We start from the raw sequence: 14,093 nt of genomic DNA, 5'->3' as shown, positions 1-14,093 counted from the left end.
CTTTAACACCATAGAGTCCAACTGCCCCATTTTACAGATGAGGAAACTGAGGCTTAGGAAGCTGAAATGATTTCCCCAGGTTAACTCAGGCAATAAGTGACAGCCAGAATATCAATAAGGAAAGGTGTGGAGGGAGGAAATTCCAGGGTGATAAGTAGTCCAGAGGGGTAGGAAAACATGAGTCATGTTCAGGACTTCAGTAAGTCAAATTTGCCTGGAATGTAGAGTGTAGAATGTACTCTACTTAATGAGAATTGATTTGAGGTGAGCTTGGAGCCAGATTGTGAAGGGGCTTGGATCCCCAGTTAAGGAATTTCAATTCAATTCCACATGCATATGTTGAGATTTTCCCCAAACCTACCACCAAATGGATGTGATTTCTCCCTCCCCCAAACTAAGCATCTGGATTAGGGTCTTTTGCCCCTTTTTATAGCATTTCTACTATCCTGGTTTCTACAACAGCTATTTCCGTATGTGTCTCAAACCCTACTAGGGCTTGGTTCTGATTCATAGCTCTAGAGGGCTCTAGAGGGGTCCATGTAGCATCCTGACTCTCTTATTTAATCAGGTACCCACGTCATGGAAGGCTCAGGAAGGATGGTGGTCACTGCTGTCGGTGTGAACTCTCAGACTGGCATTATTTTTACTTTGCTTGGAGCCAGTGGAGAAGAGGAGGAAAAGAAAGAAAAGAAAGGTAAGCTTCTGTACTCCATTATCTACCAGGCCTTCCCCCAGGCCCCTCCCCCTCTCTTAGAATCAAGCCAAGTGGGGGTTGTTTGAGAGGCAATTAACCCTACAGATGAGAGAAATCACCTTCAGCCTGAGGTCCCTAGCTCTTCCAAGGCAAGAGTAAAACACAGGTTTCAACCTAAACAGTATCAATCTCCTTAGATTCCCTTAAGGCATTTGATCGCCTTAAACTATAGCCCCAAGAAGAGAAAGTGCTTTTAAAAGTGCTACTGAAAGAGTTCAGATCTAGGCAGCAGGACCAGTCATCAGGGCTATTATAAAAGGGAGAGGAGAGTGGATTAAGGAAGTCCATAATGCCAGGGTCCTATGACCTCTGATGGCCAGGTCATGGCCATGATAGTCATAACCCTTCCATGTTCACCAACACTGAGGCATTGGACAGCTTCCAGCATAAGACTTCCCCAGGAATCCATACAATAAAGTAGAACTTAGAGTTACCCGTGGAACATCACTCCTCTCCCTCCCCCTGAGTCACCCTGGCCTCCTACTCCTTCCAACAGAATTAGCTCGGTAGCAGCAGACCATCCCAGCCTAGGACGTGAACCCAGTTCAGCGTTCTTGCTTTAGCTTCCACCCCTTGGCAACTCCTGAGCAGAGGAGCAGTTCACTGCCTTCCTGCTCTCACAGCTCGGTTGCTCAGGCTTCCTTACTGTCGCAGCATATAAAAGCAACTCACTTTCCTGTAGTGTACTTTATTTGCATCACCCTTGGGAGTTGGTGGTGCAAGCATTCTCATCCCCATTTTACAGATGAGGATATCGAGGCTCAGAGAGGTGCTCATGGTCACAAAACTAGTGAGTATTGGAGCTGGGGTAAAATGTTCAGGCTCAGGCTGGATGACCATTGGACACGGATGCAGGGGACTCCTGCAGGGGGAGGGAGGTTGGGTTTTATGGGAAGAGAAATGGGCTGAATTCCTCAGATGGTGGGCTTGATACCTCCTGCTTCACAACTACCCTACCCCAATGGAGAAAACCTTCCCTGAAGTGAAGGAAGGCATGGGAGACTGGCCTGGGACCTCACCTGGTCCCCAGAGAATCCTTCCAGTAAAAGAAGTAGAAATCTCTTTAGGGAAATATAGTATCTCCCCTTGCCCAGGAATCCCTGGCTTGCAGGGGAAGAGGGAAAAAGGCAGGGAGAGTTCAGGGGTCAAGGATGAGTGGCATCTAGTCCAGAGATAGATGCCTAAGCCTGATGGGGCATTAGTGCCAAAGCAGTCTCCAGGGTGGGGGTGGGGTCCTCGGTGCCCTTCTTGCCCAGCATGGCAACCTTCATGTGACTGATGCAATATTTACATCCTGCAGAGTGGGGAGCATGGTGGTGGTGGGGATGCTGAATTCTTTTGAAAGCCCAGGTCTAAACCAGCACTTGCCATAGTGAACAGATTGCCCCACTCCTCCCTCCTCCCCCTCACACACACATCCCACTCTGTCACTTGTGCATCCTCCCCCCCAACCTCCATCGATAAGCCATAGTCTGGAGCCCAGAGACAACCTCATCACCATTCTTGTTTCCTCGCCAACAGTATGTTCGAGAGGCCTAAAGAAATCATTAAATCCTAGAGCATCTCCTCCTTTGTGTCATTTCCTTGTCTCTAACAGCACTAAATCCATCAAAATTCACCAGAGCCCTGACCCATATCCCTGCCCTCCGTCTCCCTGGGTGCTCCCTGATCCCAGGCCCTTGAACTTCTCCTGGCTGTATTCCACCTCTGAGATCTGAGAAGCGACCAGATTGAGGAGGTAGAGAGCTTAGGAAGGGCACCAGCACCAACCTGTCTGCTCTGACCTAGTGCCCAGTTGCCAAATTAAGACCTTGGTCCTGGAATCCAGCCACCTCTGTGATGTTGGATCACAGAATCCCAGAACATTAGAGTTCAAAGGGACCTTCAAGATAATCTAATCTCATCCCCTCATTAAAAAAAAGTTTTCTTTTATGTTCTATTTTTCTGCAATTTTAATTCTGAAAATAAACACCACCATCCCCAAAGACATTTCCATAAACGTAGTGGAACAAAAAAGCAGGATTCTATATGACTCTCCATTTCATATGACTTGCTTTAAAAAAAAGAAGTATGCAATTAATTCTACACATTAATTTCCAAACTGTCCTGCTTGCCAGTGCTTCCTTCTGACCTACCTTCTAGTCTCTTCTGTGCCTTTTAAAATATGTTACAATGGCCCCTTTTGTGAGGGACAGGGGACTATGATAATTTCTTCTAGGTATTCATGTATGTCTTGTGGAAAATCCATTTTTTCCCTTTGAGTCTCTGCTTGCAATTGTTTTGGACTTACTTGCTCCTTCTGGTTGTATATATCTGGGTTGGATGTTTTCTTTTACTTACTTATCTCTGCAACTTCAGTTCCAGAATTGGGGCTTTGTGCCAGGGCTAAGGTCCAGCAATCTGCTGTACTTTTGGGTAGGGAGTAGGGTTCGGTTCTAATTGGTCTCTCACTGGATATACCAGAGTTCAGCTCTCCTGGATCTTTGAGGTTGAGTGCTGGATCTTCAGGATTTTCTCTGGGATTTCAGGACAGAGTATTTGGAATCTCAGAGCCCCTGGGCAAGGGCTGTATTCCTACCTACTGCCACTAAAGTCCCCACAATGTATTTTTTAATCACTCTGGGGCTTTCTCAAGGGAGTCCTCTGCTCTTCCTGCCTCTAGATGCAGAGCTTTGAGGCCCAAATGTGTCCCATCTCTGGTTGTAATGGTACTTGCTTTGCTGGAAGGGGCTCCCTTTCCTCTTACCTGTGCTCGTCTTGCTGAGTTTTTATGCAATTCTGGGATGGAAGAAACTATAGTTTCTCATTGGATGTCTTGGTCATTATTAAATCTGATGTGAACTTCAGGGTTTTGCTGAAGTAGGCGTATGAGAGGAAGAAAATGGATTCTCTTTTTAAGGACTAGGTCCCTCTTCCATAGCTAACTCTCTTCTTGACTAAATCCTCAGAGAGGAAATGGAAGCCCCCCACCCCAAAGAGCAGTGACTTGTGCAAAGTGACTCAGGTAGTAAGTGACAGAGCTAGGATCTTGTGACGACAGCCCAGGCTGTGAACGGAGCCTTGACTTATCTGGAAGGAGAATTCTGTCGTTGGGAAGGAAAGCTATATGGTGCCCAGAAGGCCAGCTTGGGACCCCATTGATCTGAGTGCTCAGCCTTCTTATGCACCTCACCATGTCAGTGCTGGGTTGGAATCTCTGCCAAGGAGTATAGCTAGTAGGAGGGGGGTCATTGGGATTGAGAGTAGAGATGATAGGGAGAGCCTGGAAGATACCATGTGTCTAACAAGAATAGAGCCAAGGTCCAGAAATCAGTGAGCATAACAAAGAGAAAAAGACTAAGTTCTAAATCATAGAATCTTAAAGTTGGAAGGGACTTCAGATGGGCTTCCAGCCGTTGCTTGGATACCTCCAATAATGAGGCTCTCACCACCTCAAGACACAACCCCTTCTGTCATTGCACAGCTTGGAATGTTAGAAAGTCCTTCCTCCTATCCTATACTATGAGGCCGAGCAGAAAAAATCCAGTCTCCCTTCCACATGCCAAGTTTTCAAATATTCAAAGATGCCCATCACATTCTTTTTTAAGTCCTTTATTCTTCAGGCTAAACGTCATCACATGCCATGCTTTTCAGACCCTTCACAAGCCTGGGCTTCCCTTCTTTCGATGGGCTCTAGGTGGTCAATATTCCTCTCAAAATGCGACATCAAGACGTGAGCACAGGACCCCAGGTGTGATCTGACCATTGCACAAGAACTCTCCTGTCTGGTCAGCACACCAGTAGTGCAGCCAGAGATCTTTTAGCAGATGCATCCCATGGTTGGCTCATCTTGAGTTTACAAGTGACTGACCATGACTCCCCTGTACTTTACTTGTGCGCTCAGTTATTTGGATCTCTTCCATTTCATCTTGTTCATGTGTTTCAGACCATTCAAGCCTACTTCAGTCTTGCATTGCTCTCCCTAGCATCTAGCTCAGTGCTTTGCATGTTTGTTGAATTGAATTGAATATTTGGATCTTGGATTCTTTATTAGCTCCAGATTTTTTACTCAGTAAATTTGAGAAACGTTACATGTATGTCTTCATTCAAATCATTGATAAAAATGTTGATGACATGGCCAATGACAGATCCTTGAAAAATTCCACTAGACTCTCTCCAAACTGACTTCTATTCATCAGTTGATGCTTTTTGGGTCCAACTGTTCAATCTGGTCCAAATCCACCTTGTCCAAAGGGATTATTTAGTAAGGCACTGCCAAATACTCTGATGTTGTCTATGACCTTCTCCTCATCTACAAGTCTAGTAAATGTCAACAAAGGAAATTAAGCTCGTTTGGCATGACCTGTGGTTGAGGAAGTTAGGCTGGCTTAGGGCTACCATTGCTTCCTTTTCTCAGCATTCACGCACTTACTATTCATTGAAGTAACCCAATCATGAATTTCGCTACTGGGCTGTAGTCTATAGAAAAAGAAGCAAACCAGGACAGCAGGATTCAGGAATCCTCTAATAATATCGATCGTGTACAGAGCATTAGGCTAAGCCCGAGGGGAGATAGCCTAAGATCTGATGCCTCCTCCATGGTAGGGAGGTGAATCTTAGATCTCCAACATCCTAGCACATCTTATCAATCTAGCCAGGTTCTCCATCTGTACCACATGCCTGCCCTCAGCTGAAGACCAGTCTAGCCAAATAGGGAGAAGCTGAATGCCAGGAGGCTCCCCAGCTGATGAATTCTTTGGCCATGATAGTTCACTTGACAGATCAAAATCCTAAGCAGCCTTTAGGCCTTTGTATCCCCTTCTGGTCCTTCAGGAATAATGGTAGCATAGCAGACAAGGGGGCTTATACCATCTGCCAACCTTAATGTAGCTTTTGGCGCTATTCACATGTACTTATTGTCAAATGGACAATGAGCGGAGCCAGGAATGGAGGAACTGAAGCACAACCAGATTAACAGCACATCTGTCCTCCAGCAGGACTCCTCTCCCTTATTATTTTTGTTCTGAGCATAACCATAAAAGCCCTTTACATGTTCTTTGGCACTCTTCCCAAGCCTTAATCCATGTGAGCCTTTCTAACTGTCCTAGAAGATCATAACAGTCTTTGGGATTTTGTACACGTGTCTCCTTCTATCTTTTGTATGTATACTTTTTGTAGGTGAACCCATTAGAGAGCTCACTGTGTAGCCGCATCATCTGTTTAGATGGCTGCACAGTTTCTTTTTCAACAGGGTCACTCATATTTGCATCATCTGAATTTTACTTTTCTTGACTTTCCATCCTTCTTGAGCCAATCTCCCTTTGGCTCTGTCTGTGGAGTCTTACTTGTCTTTTCTCTGATATCTTTGAAATCCATTCAGGTTATACCTGCCATTTCTCTGTCTTGGTCCATCAGAGGGTTTGTTCCTTATATCGCAAGATTCCAGTCATTTTGACATCACCTACCATTGGCTTCTTAATGGTTTTGGTACCATTGGTCCCCTCTTCACTTATTTATTCTGAGATGACCTTATTAGGAAGATAGACACCCCCCAAGAATGTATCAATTACTCAGCCTTGAGCGGAGGGAGACCCTCTCACAGGTGCCCAGAGAGCTGAAATCCATTGTCATCATCATCATTGTTGCCATTGTCATCATCATAATTCACATTTGGATGGCCCTTGAAGGTTTCCAGAGCCCTGCTCCAATCCCCCTACAAGGAATGGGCTAGGAGCTAGTCTGACCTCCACATTTTACTGAGGGGAAAACTGAGGTCTTGAGAGGAAAGATAATTTACCCAAAGTCACACAGGGCTAAAATCTGGCATAGAACTGGCCTTTAAACTTGAGAATTACCCAAGGTGCTGGAGATCCAACCACCCTATGTTATAGATAATGAAACCAAGGGGAAGAGAAGGGAGTGAGCATTTCTGTAGCACCTACTATGTGCTAGGCACTGTGCTAAGCACTTTACAATTATTATCTCATTTGAGCTTCACAACCCTGGAAGGTAGGTACTATTATTTATTACTCCCCCCTTTTACAGTTGAGGAAACTGAGGCAGTGAAGTGATTTGCCCAGGGTCACACAGCTAGTAGTAAGTGTCTGAGGCTGACTTTGAACTCAGCTCTTCCTGACTCCAGACCCAATGCTCTGTGCACTGTATTGCCCCCAGTGGCCTCTGCAAGGCCCAAAGATGTGAAATGACTTGTCCAAGGTCATGCAACTAGTTAGTGGCGGTGTCCAAAGTAGAGTTCAGGTGTCTTCATTCTCAAGCCACCTGCTTCTTCCCTCAGGCCTGCCCTCTCTAGGCAAAGCCTTGGGAGAGTGCCTTTCTCTCTCCTCTCCCCACCCCAGACTTCCTTGTCCAGAGCTGCCTCTTCTCAGGGCTCTTCTCTCTGCTTACCCAGCTAATCTCTTCAACTAAGTCACTATTAGTATCACATTCATGGCTTACCCTTCCAGCATGATGTCTTTGCATGTTGTCAAGGGCCTTCTGGAAGACAGAGCTCAAATCCCAAAGGAGGACCCTTTGAACCTTGAGTGTTTTTGGACCCCAGCAGGAGGTGGGAGTGGCACTGGTGGTGGGGGCGGGGGGAGCCTTACTCAGTATACAAAAAGTTAAAAATAAGACTCAAGAACCCTACCCACAAGCCCACAAGCAGATAATAATGCTAGCTAATAGTTAGCATTTCTATAACTCTTTGAGGTTAGCAGTGTGTTTTATAAAGATTTTCTTATTTGATCCTCACAACAGTCCTAAGAGATGGGTGCTATTATTATCCCCATATTACAGCTGAGGAAACTGAGGCAGACAGGTTAAGTGACTTGCTCAGGGTCACATAGCTAGTGTCTGAGACAGAATTTGAACTCAGGTCTCTCCTGACTCCAGACCCAGCCCTCTATCCACTGTGCCATCTAGTCACAGGCCTTGGAACCACTGAGGCCAGCTGCTTAAAGAGGTCAAGAGGATCACCTTCCTGGCTTCAGGCCAGGCCACAAGGCTGCCCCCTTGTGAGGCAGCCTTCCTTCTTTCTCATTGGAGAACCTCAAATCCCCTTATCTAGCCCTGGAAAGATGATGCAGAAGCAGCCTCATTCCCCATCTAATCCCTTGAAGATAGTTGAGGAAGCATCTCCAAGGCCACCTGCAGCTTGCCCAAGCAGAGAACCAACATTTCCATAGCTACTTGGTTCACCTGCAGAGCTCAGCACCTCAAACAGCACCACACCCCCTCCCCAGGCAGTCCCCTAGAGGGAGGAAGGGGAGGCTGGAGCCCAAGCCCTTCTGGAGAGCAGTCGCTGCCCCTGTGGTCCCCATTGTGAGGGTGTCCAATAAGCTCTAGAAAGAAAGGAAAACCTTACCTATGCAGACAGACGGGGAGGGGGGATCAGAAGGTATTTGCATGCATCATTTTCAAGAATACACAGATCTTATTGGCTCACAAAGGAATTGCTAAGTTGAGATCCTTGGAGGCTTGCTTTAATAACTGGCCAAGACTAATTTTGTACTGTATACCTTATAGAATATTAGAGCTGGAAGGGGCCTTATCAATCATATAGCCAGTCCCCTCCAGGAAACTGAGTGGGAAGAGTCCTGGGGTCAAACCTCAGTTAGGACACTTAGTACCTAAGTGACCTCGGATAAGTCATTCGCCCTCTTTGGGGCTTAGTTTCATCATCTATAAAATAAGGGGGTTCCTTCCAGCTCTACAGTCCTAGGGGCAAGCCACAGTTTATTTGGTCTTCCCTCCCCCCACCCCAGCAACCTCTCTCCCTACATCAACAAACACCAATTTTATTTGCAAGTTTTTGCTGCCACTGAAAGTGCAGCTAGGAATCAAACTCTGTTTGTAAAAGGGGATCAGGCATATCTGCCATCTTCCTCTTGGCTATCACAGGTTCCAAAGCTGAATTAGTGAGGCCTTGTTGTATTAACTGACAAGCTTCCAAATGATCCAGTGAGCAAGTTAAGCATTACAGGGGAAATGAGTCATCCATAGAACCTTCAAAGTGGAGCCAGCCTGGTCAAATTCCCATAATCAGAACAGTCTCTTAAGATATTACAGATTAAAAAAAAAAATCCACCGATGTTTTCTGAGGTGGGAGGGGGGCAGAGGAGAGAAGAGAAGGAGAAAGAAATGCATCTGTTATGTGAATCTCTTACTTCCTTTGAGTCTCCATCTTGAAATTCTGGCTCCTTGGAAATTGGCTACAGTGAGGCCATTGGGAATTCCATCCTAAAGCCCACTGGCTTCCTTCCCCACTCTCTCTCTCTCTATCTCCCTGCCCCCACCCCAGCCATAGTTCTCACAGGATCATACATTTAGAGCTGGAAGAGACCTTAGAAGCCATCTAGATCAACTTCCTTATTTTATAGAGGAGGAAACTGAGACCCAGAGAAGGGAAATTATTTGCCCAGGGTCACACAGTAAGGAATTGTCTGAAGTGGGATTTGAACCCGGGTCTTTCTGGCTCCTAGTTTAGTGCTCCTTCTCTAACATGGTTGGCTATAGCTTGGGTCCAGTGCCAATGTGTTTGGAGTCTCAGTTCATCCCATCCTTTAGTCCCACTTCTTAACCCCTCATAATACCTTCCATGCCTGCTTTCATGGAAGGAATGGAATGGTTTTGTGCTAAGCATATTTTAGCCTTCTTGTTTCTCCTCCTTCTCCTCCTCCTCTTCCTCCCTTCCCCACCTGGCTCCTGACCCTCCAGGGAAATCCCCTCTCCTTCCTCTCTCCACAGGGATTCCTTGCCTATCCACTCAGCCCCACTATTGACTTGGAGGGGCTATTTCAACTTCCCCCCAGTGCCCTGGATTTCCATGAAAGGATTGTTAATAGTACCAGGTTCCCCTTCTCCCACCCCACCCCCACCTCTGCTTTCTACTTGAATAGATCCCTCAGAAGTTGATTTCAGAAACGACATCCCCAGCAATTTCTCCTCTCATCTTCCTTCAGCCCTGCTGGTTTTCCAGAGGCAGCCACAGCTCACAGTTGAATTTTAGTGGCCTCTCTGTCACTTAGAATGAATGAATAAGTGTCCTACCAGCCCCAAACTCACAAGGTAGACAGTAACTGAGCAAATCACCCTGTGTGTATTTAAACCCTGGGATTAAGGGACCACAGACTTTTAGCTGGAAGGGGCCTTAGAGGTCATAGATGAGGAAACTGAGGAAGTAGATGAGGCATAGAGAGATGAAGTTACTTGCCCAGGGTCACATGACTAGTGAATGGCAGAAATTAAGTCCCACAATGCCCTGGGGAACTCATTCTTTAAATTGGGGGGGAGGGGGAGTTTCATAACTTTTTTTATGTTGGTAGTCCAGTGAAAACAATGAACTCAGTGTTTGTTATCTACATTCACAATTGGAGCAGATGCTAAATTTTGGTCAGAGGTTAGTGAAAATAAAAATGCAATTTTTTCCCCCACCCAAGTTCACAGACTCCCTGAAATCTATCTACAGATTCCTTGGGAAGGTCTATGGATCCCAAGTGAAGAACCCCTGCTTTACATGAGCCCTTCAAGAATGATGAATGATCCCACCTCTAATTTGTTTGCTCTGGCTTTTCATAAATTAGGATTGGAGTCAGGAGGACCTGGGTTCCAGTTCTGCCTGTGATGCCTATTGTTTGGGCCAGTCATTTGGCCCCTCAGTGCCCCGGGCAGAAATACGAATTACACAGATGGGCATTGGCAGATCCAGACGGAGTTCTCCATAAGCTGATGAAATCACAGGCCAGAACCAAAAGTGATATGTTTGCTAATTTCGGGAGGGTCACCCCATAGTTTGCTAACTCTGCATCCACCTTCCAAAGCCCTGCCACTTCCAAAGTCAGGACTTCAAAGCTGAGACCAGGGAGGTTCCCCTTGGGTTTTTTCACCAACTTATAACCCAGTAACCAACCAATCATCATTAAGGTGAGATGTGGGAGGGAGAAGGTTGGTTCAGTCCAGTCGACTGCCAATCCATCATCTGTAAAGAGAAGGCCACTCACTGTCATCAGTGAGCTAGCATGTCTGATGAGGCTGCCAGCAATAGGAATGGGCTTTCTCGAGTAGTTTACTCTTATATGGCTCCCTTCCTGACCAACGGCACCCATTTGAAGTCAGTTGGTGAGAGTTAGGGCTTAGCCTCTGCTTGGAGGTCAGAGGTCAGTCCAAGACTAGAGTTAGGATTCAGTCTGTAGTTTAGGTCAAGGCTCCATTGATCTTTGGGATGAGCATTCCCATTCTCCAAAGGAGAAGGCTAAGGCCCAGAGAGATGAGGAAAGTGAGTGAGTCTCAAGGTTGGGTACCTAATAATCTTTTCCCTCAGGTCCTAGGGTTCCCCTCAAGCAGTCACCCAATGAATTCCTCTTTGTGACCTGTCTTCCTCATCTTCCTCAGTCACTCAACATCAATCACCATGGGCCCCGTTTGTCTTCGGCAGCCATGTTTCATGTGCATGTGTGTACACGCGTGTCTATGAGCTATGTTTGTCTGTTTTCAAGTGTTGTGTCTGTCCTTCCTCTTCCATTGTAGGCAAACAGCAGGATGGGGCTGTGGAGAATAACCAGAATAAAGGTAACTGGAAAACCGTGGGGCCAGCTCCCACCCCTCCCCCGCTCCCCTCCCCTAGCTTCAAGCCCCAACTGAAGGGAGGAGGGAGGAGGAGAGAGGGAGAAGAGCCATGATGTGGGCTAACTGGGAGCTTCCTACATGGGCTGCTGCTCACTCCTGGGCTCTGGACACTTCTGTAAAATCTACTCTCAGCAGCATTAAGAAAGGAGGTAAGTGAGTCTCAGAACAAGTAGGGATGCTGATCTAAGCATAAAACGCTAAACAACGCTGGATTCGGGGGGCCTTAAAGACGAGCTAGGCCAAACCCCGTCATTTTACACTGGAGGAAATTCAGCTTCTCCAACGGCACGTCCCAGGCTCTTCTCTCTACGTCACCCTCCCAGCTCCTTAGACGCTTCTTCCTTTGGGCTTTTTTTGTTTGTTTGTTTCCGTTTGGGGGCCAGATCTGTGATTTCATTGGCATGGGGAGCTTCTGGTGAAGAAGTCCCTGTACCAATGCAGGATCGCTTGCGCTCGGCTTGCCCAGGGCACAGAGAGGGTAAGTGACTTGGCCTGAGCCATGCCACCAGTAGCTGTCAGAGGTGGGACTTGAACCCAGGTCTTCCTGGCCAGATCCTCGCTATGGCAGCTTCCTCGCCGTCCTTCCTCTTTGTTAAGGAGAATTGTTCAGAAGCTACATGGCCAGTTGTAGTATCATAGTTTGATCTACAGATACACGCATACAGTTATCCCTTCCACATCCCAGGGGTTAGGGGCAGGGTGCCCCCAAGATCTGGAAAATCCACCTAAATATTTTTGGCCCTCCCTTCATACCAAAAAAGAAGTCTGAATTTTTTCTTTTTCTTTTACGGGGTGTTGACAGTACCTTATTGTAAAATTTGGATTGATATTATATAATACTATACACATACTTCATGCATTTCTGAGTTTCTAAACTTTTTCTGTGTCATCTGCTGGTCTTCACGTGTTCTCTTTGGCTTCCGCAAAACTCCCCCCAAATTCCCATCTAATTTCTCTTGCCAGCCCGTGATAAATCAAAACCATGATGGGGAAAGCCACAATGTGGAAGGGATAACTGTGTATACATGTACTTACATATATACGTACACGTAAACGTGTGTTGGAGCCAGCTTGAACAGGCTCTGGAGAGTTGATTGTTAAATTGTCAGGGTGAATGTTTACACCTGGGAAACCAAATGCTATGAATGAGGGCTGTAGTGGTTGTTCTGCTGATTGTCAGTGGTGTCATTTTGAAGGCTGCGGATCGACTTAGGAAGGCTAGACCCACAAAGGAGAAGGAATTTGTGCAAGATCACACTAAGTTAGTGGCCAAGGCCAGACTCAAGACTGTTCTGAGTCAGCCTAGCTGTGAGTCCCTGGGCCATTCATTTCCTGCCTCAGTCCTCTAAGCCCTCTCTAACATCATAAGTTACAGAGAAGGTGCCAATCTACATTGGGAAAGGAAATTCTTCACTGCAGACTCTCTCTGTTGAGGGGAACTTAGAGCCAGTCTGAGAAAATGAAATACCTATGGCTTGTGATTTCACACTTTGGCCATGGACTGGCCTTGTAGCTCCATCCTCAGCATTAGAGAGGAAATCTGAGTCACGTGGGATCGGGTACCACGGCACCATCCCTGCTGGCATGGATGTCAACAGCATATGGTGTGTTGGCAGCACCCAGCTCCCTCCCCACTTACCCAATCTGCTTATGCTATTTGTTATTTGCCACCATCTGAAGACTTGAGTGTTTTCTCCCCAAAGACTTAGGAAGCACGATTTGGAGGCCTGTCCCTTAATAACCTCTTGGGAGCCTTTGAAAAGCATGTCCTGTAGAGCCAAGATAAAGCCAGGGCCACCCCAAAGAGGAGGGAGACTAAAATGGTGTTGGCTCATTTGGGGGTCATGTGACTCCAACATCAAAGGCTTGAGAGCCCAAAGTGGACAAAAGCTAATCCAAGTCCCTTATTTTACATAGAGTGCAACAGGCTCCTTCAGAAGTGACTGGCCCAAGGTTACCCACCTAGGATAAAGAGCAGAGCCAGGATTTGAACCTGGGTCCTCTGACCTCAGGTTCAATACGTTTTCTGTTATATCACACCCATGGCACCAGTGAGGTCCTGGAGCTGGCTCATACTGGCTTAAGAGTGTCGATTGTTAAATTCTCAGCGTGAGCCTTATACCTCAGAAATCCGCAAACATTATGAAATATGTCTTGATTTATTGTTTTGTGAGTTGTCGAGAAATGGAGAATAATGCTAATTAAACATAAAAGGTTGTCCCGTACACTTTGTTTTGGAGAGCCAGGTGATAAACGTTTATGATTATCCCCTGGATGGCATTATTGTGAGAGTATTCATTTGGGGTGTATGAGATAATGGTTAGGGGCTGAGTAATGGCGTGGTTAAGGGGCCGACCTTGGAGTCAGGAAGACCTGGGTTCGAAGCTGACCTCTGCACCCAGTGGCCATGCAACCCTGAGCAAGTCATAGAAAGGTGACCATTTTAAAAGAAAAAGGCACAGGGTCTCAGAGACCAACCCTTCCTTCTCCAAGGGGTGGTACAGCAGGGACAAGGGTAGCACAATGCATCATGGGATCCTAGATCTATCTAACTGGAGGACACCTTAGAAGACCATCGAATCCAATCCCTTCATTTTATACAATGGCATGTACAAATTGTTATTTGTACATATCATAGCCTGGAAAAGTCCTGAGAAGTCATTGTGTTGGGGCCGCCTCCCTTTTATTGGGCTTCCAATTGTCCATACTGGGAATTCTGTCCCCTGATGAAATCACA

The 14,093-nt window shown here is 46.4% G+C and overlaps 1 protein-coding gene across 12 annotated transcripts in view; it reads left to right on the top strand.

The window, feature by feature from the left end:
• Window positions 1–14,093, top strand: part of ATP2B3 (ATPase plasma membrane Ca2+ transporting 3) — a 137,222-nt gene that overhangs the window by 56,946 nt on the left and 66,183 nt on the right. For 5 of the 12 annotated variants that reach the window (XM_078147746.1, XM_020977268.2, XM_020977272.2 and 2 more), the window contains 3 exons: window positions 569–694; window positions 1,500–1,544; window positions 11,258–11,299. In XM_078147746.1, coding sequence (XP_078003872.1) covers window positions 569–694; window positions 1,500–1,544; window positions 11,258–11,299 — 213 coding nt within the window. The remainder of the gene's footprint in view (window positions 1–568; window positions 695–1,499; window positions 1,545–11,257; window positions 11,300–14,093) is intronic. The other 7 variants (XM_020977278.2, XM_020977270.2, XM_020977273.2 and 4 more) reach the window with 3 other exon arrangements.

This window comes from Phascolarctos cinereus, unplaced genomic scaffold, assembly GCF_003287225.1.
Source record: "Phascolarctos cinereus isolate Bilbo 61053 unplaced genomic scaffold, phaCin_HiC Scaffold_8;HRSCAF=390, whole genome shotgun sequence".
Taxonomy (NCBI): Eukaryota; Metazoa; Chordata; class Mammalia; order Diprotodontia; family Phascolarctidae; genus Phascolarctos; species Phascolarctos cinereus.
This window is presented reverse-complemented; position numbering and strand designations above follow the sequence as displayed.